Below are 13,830 nucleotides of genomic sequence, written 5' to 3' on the forward strand. Positions count from 1 at the left end.
GAAGCCCTAGCATACTTTTTTGGTGTGTGTGTGGCTTGTAACAGAAAATGCAAGTATCTCTTAGTGGTAAAAGTCTATTTTGTTGGACATTCAGATCATTGGATGCTTGTGATAGTACTGTCAGAGGTGCTGACCCACATCCATGGTTATAAATAAGATCAAGGACAAGAATTTGAAGGGCGTAGGAGCTGGTGACTCAGCAGCTGTGTTCTTCCTGTTTTATTAAAGCACTGCTTTTTAGATTCCAGGTAGAAGCTTTAGTTCCAGTGCCTCAAGTGATTTCATTTGGTTTGGTTGATACAGGATAGAGAGAAGAGCCCTTTTGGGTTTATTATTAGTTAGAAACAGAATGTTGATGGCAGAGACCTCTGTGAAGTGTGTTGTCCATTTCCTTGGATAAGGGCTGCATGACCAGTAATGCCTTTGTGGAGTGACCAGTAGTCCTTGTCTGAGGAGTGCTTGAGTGTCTTGGGGGACATATATGTGCCTATCTCGGCCTTCGTTGACGAGTCAAGCTGGCCCATGAAGTGTGTGCTAACCTAGATTACCATGCTCTCTACTGACTGTTACCTCCTCTGTCCTTTGGGAAGGAGGAGAGAGACTCCCCGTGTGGCCCACACGGGCTGGGTCTCTGTGTTTGTCCTAATGGACCTCATGCTCTCTTACCAGGAAGAGGAAGAACAGGAGGAAGAAGATGATGATGAAGATGATGACGACACTGATGATTTAGATGAGCTTGACACTGACCAGTTGCTGGAGGCGGAGTTGGAGGAGGATGACAACAATGAGAACGCAGGGGAGGACGGGGACAATGACTATTCTCCCTCTGATGAGGAGCTAGCAAACCTGCTAGAGGAGGGAGAGGACGGAGAAGATGAAGACTCTGATGCAGATGATGAAGTGGAACTCATCCTGGGGGACAGTAAGTCTAGGGCTGACCACGAGGCTGAGCTTGGGTACCTAGGAAAAGGGCCCTTCCCTGTGCCAGCCCAGCCCAGAGGGCAAGCCACACCAGGGTTCTGTGCCCCATAACTAGAGTCACCACCTGGGCCCTTGAGGAAAAGCAGTTTCACATCTCTCACCCTCAGTGCTCCTGTCATGACGACTCTGTAACCAAATGGCTATTATCTCTTTAAAACAGGGGTTGGCAGACTTCTACAAAGGCTGGACAGTAAATAATTTTGGCTTTGTGGGCTGAATGGTCTCTTTTGCAGCTACTCAGCTTTGCCGTTGTAGCGTGAGAGCAGCCAGAGACAAGACATAAATTAATGATGTGGCTGTTTTCTAATAAACTTTATTTACAAAAATAGATGGTGGTCTTGGTTTGGCCCATGGGTTGTAGGTTTGTCGACCCCTGCTTCAGAGGATTAGCCTTAGACTGGAGGGCAGAAGTGTAGTTCTCCCAAGAGGCAGAGCTGGCATCATCAGATGCAGCTGCTCATGGGGTGCTGTACCTGCTCTTTTCTAAAGTTGTAAAGAAATAAAAGCCCTCTTGTGGGTTGCAGCCCCTTCCTGCCTGCTTTTGCTTAATCCCTCTTAAAGGCCAGGGGACAGATGTTTCTCTTTGGCTTCTGTTTTGTTCCTTCCCCCAACCCCCCTTTCTTATTCCAAGTTTTGAAGAACAAGCTCCAGTTTTTCCAGTACCTTCCCATTAGAACAGGCTTCTGAAGTCAAGTTGTCCCCTGCCTATACTAACGGACCCTGAGTAAATCATCTAATAGTTCTAAGAGTCTGCGAGCTCTGCTGCTATACTCTGCATGTTTTAAAAGGACATATTTGGCAGCATCACTGTGACTGGTGTCACTGTTGACAGACTCATGCTTGCTGTGGTCCTGGTTCTTCCTAGTGCTGCCCTGCCTGACTGGGGAGTAATCACTGTGATATCCAGTCATTTTTCATGTAGCTAACCTGGCCAGCATTCTCACAGCCCAGGTAGGAATTATGCCTAATATGGTAGCCAGTAACCACCTGTGGCCATTAGAATTTTAATTAAATTTAAAATTCAGTCCCTCATTTTCATGTCCACATTTCAAGTGCTCAATAGCCACATGTGGCTACCATATTGAACAGCACAGATATAGAACATTTACATCATTACAGAAAATGTTATTGTATTGGCCTAAGCTCAGCAAACTCCAGGCCTCTTCAGAGTAGATACTTGGTTTTTAGTCATTGGTGTTTGTTTGGTGGTGGGGGCAGGGGGAGGGAGGGAATGTGTATGTATGGTAGGAGAGGAGAGGGTGGGTGGCAGTATATACATTTAAGCATATATGTGTAAGATTCTCCTGTTCCACAGTGACCTACATCCATTTTCTTTGGGATAAATCTTATACGTGCTTCTAGAGGTCAACATTGAAGGCAGTTGGCTTAGGGGAGACTCTTACGTAAGTCCTCTTGCCAAAGTTGCATTTTGAGGAAGCTCTGTGGGGTGGGAGGGATTGCCTTGTATCTGCCCATCTGCTGTTTGCCAACTTCCATTTTTTCGTACTTGGAGGTTGAGATGATTAATTGAAGGAGGACTTCCTTTGTCCCTAGCAATGGTCAGAGAGCCAGGTAAGAGGGACTTGGGCAAGGGAAACATGACAATATTGATGGGAATAAAAAGGAAAGTTTTACTAAACTTCTTTGTCACCTGTGATATACGTGGGCACAAGTTCTGTTTCCCTTCAATTATAAGTAATATAAGGTAGGTTAGGGGAGAGGCTGGTACCCCCGACCTAAGAGTATCACTAATTTTTCCATTCTCAGTTTGAATATAAATTAATTTTGTATTTGGCCTGTAAAATTACTGCTTCCTTTAGCCTTTTACTGTTTTTTCTAGTAAATTCATTCTTTTAAGCCCAAGAGGTAATCTGGCAAACCTAATTCTATCAGAGAATGTTACTTTGGTGGGAATATCAGAGAATGTAACTTGGTGGGAATATTTATGATGTGAAAATGCCATTATAGATGACAAGTTGAGGACATGTCAGTCTGGGCTCTAGAATTGAGATGGTGGCATGTGCAGCATGTGTACTCTATTGCTTTCTCTGTTTTACAGAGACTGATAGCGGCTTGAAACAGCAGACAGGGATACACCCTCTGTATCCTTGGTTTGCTGATATTTTGCCTTACACTAATCATCTGGTGTATTAGCTCTTAACCTTTTGGGGTTTATGGAGCCCTTTTAGGATATGATGAAAGCCGTTGTAACTATAGAAAACCACACCCACATGCCCTCCATGTAACCTTGCATAGGCCCCAGATCCCAGAGATCCAATGATGATTGATTTCATATACAGAACCCCAGCCCTAGGAAGAGAAACACCTTGACTCTGAGGTCTTTCTCTGTTCCAGTCAGTTCTGACCCCCCCTCAAAAGCCTGTATGTTGTAGAGCAACGGGTTAAATAAACATGGTAGGGACTAACACTGACTGCCTTTGCTTCCAGGGCCTTTCAGAGGGAGAGGTCCCCCCCCAGGGTCTGAGTTTGGGTCTCTTCAACATTTGGAGGATGAGAAAAGGCCAAGGAAGGTAGAGAAGGGAGGTAGAGAAGGGAGTCCTGCCACCTGACCACCAAGAGGGGAATCACTGCCTGACCCCTGAAAGTTCTGTTAAACCCTGTGCCTGACGATTATTTGCTTATGGAAGATTGTGTTCTCCTCCTCCAGCTGCATTTACAGTCCTTAGATGTGATGCAGAGTTGTTAAGATTCTTAATTCTTAGTAGCTCTACAGCTGATGGTTAGAATAGGTCTCAGGCAGGTGGGTCTGGCAATGTTGGTTCATAGATCGCATGAGCACGAGGGGATTCTCTGCGGTCTGCCATGGGCCTTGGACACAGTGCTGTGCCTGAGTCACCCCTTCCCTACTCCCTTCCTCCTGGAGTTTCAGCAAGGAAGCTGATGAGGCTTAGTTTGTGGTTCAGCAGTGTCAGGTATTTGATCTCCATCTTGTTTTCCCCACTCCTCACCAATAAAGTCAAGCCATGCTTGTGCTCTGTTAGACCCAGGAACACTGGTTTTTCCAGCCATCACTTTTGCTTACCTTCGAGACTTCATTTTATCATGGCCGTGCTTTTCTTGGTTTTACTTTATCCACTTCAGTTTTCTTCCTAAAGGAGATTGTAGTGAATGGAAGGTTTGGGAACATGCAGTTCTTTGTCAGCTTTCCCCGAGTGGAGTCTCTCAGGTACCTGGGAAAGGGCTGATGAGGGATTCTTTGGAACCAGTGGCTGTCCCTCTCCTCATGGAAACCCCAGGGCCTATGGGCATTTTCAGGGCTCCAGCTCAGGACCTGCTGGCCCATTTCCCTGGGGACCTTGTTAAAATTGTTTCACAGCTTCCTAAGCTGAGAGTGATCAAAATGGGCACTAGAATTTTTCCTTTACCTTCATGGGCACTAAGATTTTTCCTTTACCTTCACTCAGCAGATACAAGAGCTAGGTACTATGTTTCTCTCCGATTTCTGTCATCCAGACAGGTGCATCTACCTCACTTTGAGGGTTCTTTAACTGTTACCACCTAGTTTCACCTCTTAATGGATCCTTCCAGAGGTGTTCATGTGGTGTATTCACTCCCTGGAAGGCAGACGGTCAAGCAGAGGGTCAGACACAGTGCCACCTTCCAGGGTGCCATAGCTACTCCCTGCTGGCCTCCAGCCCAGTTTTTCTGGTATTGCTGCAAGCTCTGGCTTGTATCTTTTTGGGAATTTGTTCCCTGCAGATTATATTTAGAAATTTCAGAGGAATGAATCCCAGGTTGACTACCTCTGCTTTTATGAGGTCTTCTGAGAAGAGAGTGGCTGAGGAGCTTAAGAGAAATCTCATCCTTGCTTGGGCTCAGCCTGCCTTTTTAGTGGTACTGGGGGTCAGGCACCGGAGGGACTCCAGGGGCCAAAGGACTACACAGGCTCACTCACTGTTCCTATCAGCCCTGCCCCTTTGCAGCCACTCAAAGCACCATGGGCGAAAGCTTCAGAGGGGGCTTGCCTGGTCCCTTTAGGGCCTTTCAGGCAGGAGGAGAACCTCTAGGAAGCAAGAGGGTACCATGTCCAGGTCGTTTGAAAGGTAAGCAAGCAAGAGGTCCCAGGAGTAACCATCATTGCCAAAACAGTATATTTTCCAGAGCCAGCTCCAAGGAGTTAATTGACATGTTTTCTTCATTCTGGAAACTGGTAATTAACCTTGCTCAGGCATAAATTTATGTGTGTGCAGGTGCTTTCTCCCTGAAAGCTTCCTACAGGCCTCGTGCGTAATCTAGTCTCTCCCTTTCCTTACCTTTCAGCCGACAGCTCTGACAACTCTGATTTGGAAGATGACATCATCTTATCTCTAAATGAGTGAGGAGCCATCACCACGTGGAAGAGATTCTTGGCAGGCGAGAAACTGAGTCAAATGAATTCAGAACATCTTCCCTTCCCTTCTCCCAGGGCTCTTTTAAGGAACTGCATGCCCTGCATTCAGAGGATTATGATTTAGTCTCACTGGAATCTGAGAGTCCTTCTAAAAACAATAACCACAAAAAAAAAAGACAACAGGGGTTAGGCCCTATTCTGCTTCCCCCTTCTCCTAGGATGGACATATCTTTCCTCAAGGGGAAAAAAAAAACAACACGTCTCTGGGGTTATTTCACAATATATTTTCTTTGTATAATGTTCTTTACTTAAAGAACAAGAAATAGTTTTTTATAAAACTTAAAAAGAAAAAAAAAAGGCATTTATAACTGAGGGTATGAACTTATATCCACCAGGTCTCTTGTCCCTGCAGTTCATTTTCTATGGAAGAAAATGATGTCTGAATAACAATAGAGGCATTTTTACATACGTATTTAAATGAAAAGGAAAATCGTTTCTTAAATTGATAAGGATTAAGAATATTTTATTATAAATATAATATATGATTTTTTAACCTGTTTTGTTGCCTCATATGCTGTCAGGTTAATTTGTTTTCCTTTGTGCCAGAGGTGGGGAGGAGGTGCTGCTTGTTTGCTGAGTAAATGCCTAGGCTCACCCACCTTCATGGTTTGGCGGGGGGCAGCAAGGTCATTGTGGATATTGGTTTTGTGGAGTTGAGGGAACTTAGGATATAAGTTCACTCCCTCTATTTTTCTTTGTGATTCAGTTTTTCAAAAATCTTTTTTTCTTCCCTTTCTCCCCAATGTGGAAAGTACAAATCAAAGGCCTTTTAATGTAAAGTGTATTTATTTAAAAAAAAATACAAAATAAACTACAAGTCTGTCTTTCTTTGTTTATGGCCTTTCCCTGCTCTCTTTTACCAAAGTGGGGTCTGTCCCTTTCCTTATAGCTTTAGCCAGGCAATAAAGACGCCTTCCAAGAGAGGCAGCCCAGGACGGGGTGAGAACACGTTCTGCCCAAGTAAAGCACTCTGGAGAGAAAAGCAGCTTAGTCACAGCATCTAACCGTGGTCTGCTGCTCGCCCCGAGGACTGGGCAGGGGGCAGAGGGAGGTGCTCAGGGCACTGTCCACTCTGCACACATCTCTCTATCCTGGGTTCTGAAGCAAGAAGGCAGCTCCAGAGTAGATTTGGTGGAGCTGGAATGTTAGGGGTCCTGGAATGTTGTGGAGCAATGAGCTGGCAAAGCTAGGGAGTGAAAGCATTTTGGCCATCCCTGTAGTGGGTGACTGACTGTCATTACTGTTTTCTGAAGGGAGTACAACAGTAGACCTGGGCAGTTCTTCAGGTTTGGCAGTTTAGGGGCAGCTAGGGCTTGGTCGGGCTGGGTTTGCAGCTATTTCACAGGCCTCTACAACTGGCCTATGGTTAAACTGTGCTACCACCAGGGAAAGTACCAGGTGCTTTTACCTTTTCACTCACCCCACCCCACCCCACCCCCTTCTTACCCACAATAAATAGGAGACCCTAGTCTCTTTCTTCCTTTGAGTTTGCCCAGTTTCTATCATATAGGTATTTATAGCTAAAGATACTTTTCTCCCTTTGCTGAGATAAGAGGACAAATTTGTGAAGTAAATAAGCAAGACAAGACGGCTAACTCACCAGGGGCTGGTGAAGCCCTGCTGGGCTTCGGAGCACCATACAGTTCATCACACACACTGAAGTGGTTGGTCCTGTGTCACACACAGGCACCTCTTGGTCATCTAGAGAGCAGAGGTCTCAGCTCTTACGTTGCTTCATGCCTCAGCTTAAATGGACTGCTAACACCTAACCAGTAGACTAGTCTGACTGCTGGTGCATTAGAAGAAAACAGGTTAAAAGTCAAGAAGCACTAAACGCATTGTATTCTAGTCATTAACTCAGCAGAGCCACAGTCTCCCTGAACTCTGCCAGCAGCTCTTGGGAACACCCACAGGTCTCTCGGGTGGAGATGGGCACCTGCAATAAGAAAGCACATTCCTGTTCAACTTGACAACACACCCTTAGGGAAGTGCCCTAAGAGGCTAAGGAAACATCAGCTCTTTATCTGCCAGGCAGGGCTCATGATCTCAGTCACTTAGGAAGAAACACGTGGAATAGTAGCAAACCACCAATGAGGCAAATTTTGCCTTAGGTTGATTTTTGCCTTTAAGCCACACCTCAGATAGATAGAACCTGAACCCCAGGTGGAGGCACAGGTTGCCTGCAGTTAAATAGTTCTCTCTCTGGGGGCAGCAGCATCAATCAACCAGGGCCTTGACCACCTGACCTACCATCGCTAGTGCTGGCCAAGGCCTTTCTGAGAGACGTTACAGAAGCTGCTGTCTTAAGAGAGGAAGGAAGGAGTTGAGGGTCCAAGGAGGAGGAGGATGGTCACACGGTGGGAGAACTCTGTAGTTCAGTTTGGGGCCAGAAAGCACCTATCCCTCAAGAAGGGTGAACAAAGCAAGGGTTTAAGTATCCTCTCCAGCCAGACTTTCTAGGTTTCTGTCGGGGAAAACTAGGAGGCGTAGTATTCTGGGTCCTGAGCACCCACTCTATGAAGGAACAGCCCAGAGAAGTTTTGGGCTTAATACAGCAAGGCGGCTCCGGCCTGTGACCCAGGCATTTGTCCCTACCTCATCTGCTCTAAACAAGATGAGGCCCATTCCTGCTTCTGGTGGTTCCAACTGCCTGGAATGGTGCAGCTGTGGCCTACTGTGCCTCGCACTGCTTTGCTCAGATACCTGGCAGTTGTGGCCAAAGCTCAAGTACAAACAGGCAAATAAACACATTTAACACTTGTATGTGTTACGAAAGTGCTTTTTCTCTCACGAGCACCAGCTGAAGCCTAGTGAGCAGTACTTCCCCAGGCGCCTTCCTTGCCCTGTTTATTTTAAATCTCTAAGGTCTCAAAAAGTCACCTCTTTTACTGTCCTTGTGGAGAGGCATGTATTGTCCATGAGGTCCGCACTGAGCCCCCGCCTCCATCTCACGAACTGTCTCTCTCAACACATCCCAGCTGTCACCTGCGCTGCCTCGTGCCAGCCAGGGTAGTGGACCAGACCTAGAGAGAGGACAGCACGGTCAACAGAATCCCGGAGTTCCTGGTCACTTGGGGGCTCATTTCCCTTAACTGGAGCTTCTGTTCTCCCTCAGCCTTGACAATGATTCTTTTAAAACATCTAAACCGCCACAAACATTCTGAAAAATAGTGTTTGGGCTGTGCTCTATGGTGACAACTGCTGTGTGACTGATTTCCCTCCCTGGTCCCTGACACTGCTGACTTCATCTGCCAATGCTGGCCATACTGTCTTAGTAGAGATGCGTGGCCACAGAACTTCAAGCCATCTTTCCCTCCCAGCTTGATGCCTCCACATTCCTCCCCGGCTCAGCCTGAATGGATGTGAGCTCTAGCACTGCCCAACACCTCGGCAACTGTGACATTTCCCCACAGAAGCACCTCTCTCCCAGTGGTCCCCACCTTTGCAGTATCAGGGCAAGAGGCCTAGGCATAAGTGACTACTTGTACCTGGGAAAGTTATGTCAGTTAACAAGAGCATCTTCCTAACCCACTGTACTACCTCAAAAACTCTTCAGGCCAGGGATTCAGTGTCCCTCACAAAGCTCTAGTGACTGGGCAGAGGCCCACTCCATTGACACATCAGCCCCGAACAATCAAAGGAAAAGCCAGAATTCACAAACACCGGGAAAGTTTCAAGAATTATCCAAGGAAAGCTGCCTCCCACTCTCCATTCCAGCATTTGGCCTCCACTGTCCCTTGGAGTCCGAGGCAGCTGTCTCCAACTGGGTATCCCTGGGCTGCTGCATTAAGGCTAGAAGGGAGGCTGAACAAGAGAAGGAGGCCTCACAGATCCATGGTACCAAGACCCCAATATTGCACTGCTCCTCCCATGACTACAAGACCACACAACTGCTAAGGTCTACGTGCTTTCAAAAAGGCCTGAAGACTAGGTGCTTTGTTCAACAGCTACAGCTCAAACTGATGGACACACACATTGTTTAGGACAAGAAAACAAAAAACTACCACAGCTGCTGGCTAGACTTAGGCTCAACCCCTTCCTGTGCATGGGCTCTGCTCAAGTTGGCATGGCAGGGTCCAAAATGAAACCCACCTGCTCTCAGCCAAGATAAAAAACAAATGTGAGTAAAGTCCTGATTCAGCCCAAAGAGCTGAGGGGCTGAGAGCCACCAATGCAGGAGGACTGTGAGATACGCCAGTGGTGGAAAGATGACATAGGGCATTTGTGTGCATGCAGCAGGGAAGGCTTCCATCCTTTGAGAAAAAAAACTTGATTAAACCAGGACTCTGAACAGGATTAAAAATCCATCCTCTGACAAAGGCTTTACTGACAACTTTCCATACAGTTAGTCAAAAAATTAAAAAATACAGAACACAGCAGACAGTATCTCATACACTAGAAACCAACATGACAGGAGTCCCTTCTCATTTTTCTCATCACTGTAAAAAAAAAAAAACAAAAACAAAAACAAAAAACCCCAAACCTAAGAACTTAGTTTTGGTGGGGGAGGACTTTGGTCCCCTACCAAATGAACTGAAATAACGCAGCAGAGAATTCAAACCAAGGGGGTAAGTTTTGGAGTGGGGGGGGGAGGCGGGGGTCAGATCTTAAAATAACTGCTTTTGTGGAAAAGACAGGTTCAAGCTAGGCTGTGTCTCTTACTATAACTATCACCATGTGTTCTTCCTCTAGCTTGCCCAATGTCCTCAGTGCTGACTGGAGGTACTGCTGTGAAAAGTCGCAGGGAGGGAAGGCATAGAGCATGCCCGTGCTGTCTCTGCCCTTGGACCCACCCACTGGCAGGCTGATCACCCCTGCAGCCTGCTTCTGTTTCAAGTAGGAGACCAGGTTCCTGAGAAGCCGCCTCTGTAGGCCTGGCTCCACCGTGGGCATCCCCTCAGTGCCAGGCCCACTGGGGGTCGCCTGTGTGGCTAGGAGCACTGCGTAGCCATTGGGGCTCCCCTGCTTGATGCGTCGTGTGACCTCATCGAGCTTGGGCTGGTCCAGTCGAAGGCGCTGGGCAATCTTCAGCTGGGTCAGCTTACTCCCAGAAGTGTGGTCTTTGAGGAGACTGCTGATAACCCCCTGGTCCCCCTCTAGGATGTGCATAGATGTCGGGAAGCAGCTGTTTTTCAACACTAGAAGCCCATTCCAACCTAGCTGCAGTGTCTGGGCATACTCTGAAAGATTCTTGAGCTTTTTGGTCTCGTGTTTTGGCTCTTCAAGAGGCTTGGGCTCAGCCTCAGTGGTCCGATGATTGCGCTCGCTCTCCCGTGTCTTCCTCCCGTGGGAAGAGTCTGGAGCCTCATGATGGTGGTGGTGGCTCCGCTCCTCAGCCCCATGTCTGCTGTTGCTGAGGGAGTTGCTGCTCGATTCCTTGGTCCCTTCACTGGAATGGTTTTCCTTGCGGCTGCGCTCAGGGGTGCGGTCAGAGCCTCGGTCCACAAGCTGCCCAGCACCCTTTGTCCTGCTCCGTTCCTCATAAGGGGAGTGGGCTGTCCTCCCACGATCACTGGAAAGGCTCCGGCGCTTCCGTCTGTCCTCCCAGGGCTTGGGCAGGCCCCGGTCCCCATCTCCTCCCCAGCGCTCACCACTCCGGCTACGCACTGAGCGGCTGTAGCCCTCGAGGCTGTTTCGGCGGTCAGAGCTTTTACTGGGGCTGGTCCAGTCCCCTTCCAAAAATGTCCGGTCTCGGTCTGAGTACAGGAGGTGTGGGGGGGTCCTATCCCTCACCCGCAGGTCGGCATCCAGGTTTCGGTGCCGCGTGTATCCATCTGGGAGCAGCTCGTAATGCACAGGGAGGGGTGAGGGCTGGTACTGCTGGGGATACCGAGTCTCCTCTGCTTTGGCAAAATCCACCCGCAGCCTGCGGTCTGGACCTCCCAAGGGAAAGCCCCTCATTTTAGCACAGGCGGCCTGGGCTGCGTCCAAGCTTTCGTACTGGATGTAGGCAAAGCTATCTCCTTTGACATGATCAATGGTCCGAATGCTCCCAAAGCGGTCAAACTCCCGGGCCAGAGCCGCCAGTGACGTGTTAGGTCCCAGGCCACCCACCCAGAGGCGAGTAGTGGGGTTGGCCTTGCCATATCCTATCTTAATGGGGTTGCGGCCAATCACCCGACCCGACATGGCCACCTTAGCCCTGTGGGCCATGTCCAGGTTCTGGAATTTGAGGAAGGCATACGCACCGCCCTGACCACGGGCGGGTCTCTTGATGACCACCTCCTCAATGATGCCGTACTTCTCGAAAGCCCGTCGCAGCTCCACCTCTGACACGCTGTGGTCCAGGTTCCCGATGAAGAGGTTGCGCGTGGCCCGCTGGTCGTCCTCAGGCATCAGGTCCTCCTCGCACACCGCCGGGTAGCCATAGGGTCGCCCGCGGTCGTCGTACAGCCCATAGTAGTCCAGGGCCCGCTCCCGGGATAGCCCTACGGCGGCGGCGGCGGCGGCAGCATCCAGGGCAAAGGCTGCAGCGGCGTGGCGGGCGCGGGGCTCCCGCAGTGGCGGGGCGGCAACCGGGGACAGCGAACGCTGCTTGTACTGGTAGCCGCTGTGCAGCGGGAGGTAGCCGAGCGGGTCGGCGGGCGCGGGTGGCCCCGGTGGCGGCGTGGAGGCGGCCGCGCTGCTGCTGCTGCTTCGCCGGCTGCTCCCGCCGCCGCCGCCGCGCAGGTACACGGGCTCCACCTTGAGCGGACGGTCGTAGAGCAGCAGCTGGCGGGCCAGGGCGTGCTGGCGGGCCTCGCGCGCGTCCTGCGGGTGCCGGAAGTTCACGTAGGCCACGCGGCCCAGCTCAGGCGTGTGCGACAGGCGCAGACTGATCTCGCCGAAGCGCTTGAACTGGTGGAAGAGCCGGTCCTCGAGGTGCTCGGCGGGCAGCGCGGGACTCAGGCTGCTGATGAGCAGCGTCTTGTATTCGGGTGCGGCCGCTGATGAGCCGGGACCCACGGGCTCGGCCCCGGGCGGCGGCGGAGGTGGCGGTAGTGGAGACGCGCGGGGCGAAGCGCCCGAAGCGCCCGGGTCCCCCGAGGCCTTGGCACCGCGTCCGCCGCCGGCGGCGCCCGAGCCTGAGGAGCGGCCGCTGCTCGCACGGTGATTCGCGTCCCCGGCGCCGCGGCCGTCGCGATGTCCACCGCCGCCGCCCCCGCTACCGCGGGGTTTGTCGCGGGCCCGCGTTGGAACTGGGTGCTTGGCGCCGCCCGAGGCCTTGTGCGCCGCCCGCCGCCCGCCCGCCTCCGCCTCCCGTTCGCGCTCCCGCGGCCGCTTGGCCGACGATGACGAGCCGCGCCCGCTCGGGCTCGAGTCTCGCTCGCTCTGCCTCTTCATGGCGCCGGCGCGGCGGGCGGGCGGGCGGCCCGCAGGCCCCTCACAGCGGCGGCGGCGGCGGCTGCCGAGGAGGTAGCGCCCCCGGCACCGCCATCTTGGACAAAAGGACTCGGCGCGGCGGCGGGGCGGGAGCTGCGCCCAGGGCCTGGGCGTCGCGTTATCAAGCTGCGCCGGCCGTGCCACGTGACCCCGAGGTGGGCGGGGCGAGAGCTGCGCCGGCTGCGTCATCGGGTTGCGCCCCCCCCGTTCCACGTGACCCCAGGGCAAGTGGGCGAGCGCGACCAGGCTGTTCGCTCTGGCGTCACGGCGCGGCCGGCGTGGACGAGGCTCGGGGCTCCACGGTGATTGGAGACCTCGAAAGAGCCAGCCCAGGCGGCTGCGGGACGTAGGCCTCTGGCTTCTGGCTCCCGGCTCCGGGGCCCGCGCTGATGGCAGCGGCTGTGGCAGCCACTGTCGGCGCGTGGGTCCCAGGCCTTGACCCAGCGGCTTCTTTACGTGGTATTCCCAACTCCAGGACTAGGCTCGGGTGATCCCCGTGCCCTGCCACGGCATCTCCTGAGTGGGGTCCAGCATGGACAACCCCAAGGACTGAAACACGCCGCTCCCTAGGACCCACGCCCCATATCCCGAGCATCCCCTGCGTTCAGGTTCACCTGCAACAGCGCCCCCCCGCGCCCCGAAAGGCCATGAGGACTACGGCTGTGCATGCAGAAGGCGCGACCTGTCTGGGCCCTGGGCACAGAAATCCGAAACAAACCTGCGGTTTCCAGAGTCGGAATAGGCTCCTTGGCGCCACAGGGCCCCACCCTCTGCTCTGGGCATTCGAGCACACAGAGGGCTATAAGGGCAGGGCCATGGAGCGCAGGGCGAAGAGAACGCCAAACCCGGCCGTTACCCATTTTGCCACGCTTACCTCTCCCTGGCCAGTGCCCTTCTGTCCACCTCCATGGTGGTGAGGTGAGGGGGAATCCTGCCCAGGTGCCAAGCCCCTTGGGGAAGCTTTCATTCTCCATGGAGAGTTGCTGGAGGCTTCGCAGAACCGGACCCAACTTCAGCCACAGAAACCGTGGAGTGGGGAAGAGCGGACCACAGCTCTTCCCTCCTCCTCCCATGGC

The 13,830-nt window shown here is 51.8% G+C and overlaps 2 protein-coding genes across 5 annotated transcripts in view; one reads left to right on the forward strand and one right to left on the reverse strand.

Annotated features, from left to right (window-relative positions):
- Positions 1 to 6,216, forward strand: part of DCAF1 (DDB1 and CUL4 associated factor 1) — a 75,097-nt gene extending 68,881 nt beyond the window's left edge. The window contains exons 23-24 of the mRNA XM_082638635.1: positions 670 to 922; positions 5,263 to 6,216. Of these exons, the coding sequence (XP_082494761.1) occupies positions 670 to 922; positions 5,263 to 5,321 (312 nt within the window). The 3' untranslated portion in view covers positions 5,322 to 6,216. The remainder of the gene's footprint in view (positions 1 to 669; positions 923 to 5,262) is intronic.
- On the reverse strand, positions 5,351 to 13,021 carry RBM15B (RNA binding motif protein 15B). 4 transcript variants are annotated; one of them, XR_014295523.1, is made up of 2 exons: positions 6,993 to 13,020; positions 5,351 to 5,431 (listed from the first exon to the last, which is right to left on the reverse strand). XR_014295523.1 is itself a non-coding variant. In XM_082638649.1 (2 exons), exons 1-2 carry the CDS (start codon positions 12,941 to 12,943, stop codon positions 8,357 to 8,359), a joined length of 2,817 nt encoding a protein of 938 aa, XP_082494775.1. In that variant the 5' UTR covers positions 12,944 to 13,021; the 3' UTR covers positions 6,356 to 8,356. The 4 variants fall into 4 exon arrangements, 2 of the variants coding, with proteins under 2 accessions (XP_082494775.1, XP_082494774.1); XR_014295524.1 differs by lacking the exon at positions 5,351 to 5,431 and having other exon boundaries at positions 6,356 to 7,328; positions 8,273 to 13,020; XM_082638649.1 differs by lacking the exon at positions 5,351 to 5,431 and having other exon boundaries at positions 6,356 to 8,415; positions 10,186 to 13,021.
- Positions 13,022 to 13,830: the final 809 nt, after the last annotated feature.

This window comes from Mesoplodon mirus, assembly GCF_964341445.2.
Source record: "Mesoplodon mirus genome assembly, chromosome: 12".
In the NCBI taxonomy this organism is placed as follows: domain Eukaryota; kingdom Metazoa; phylum Chordata; class Mammalia; order Artiodactyla; family Ziphiidae; genus Mesoplodon; species Mesoplodon mirus.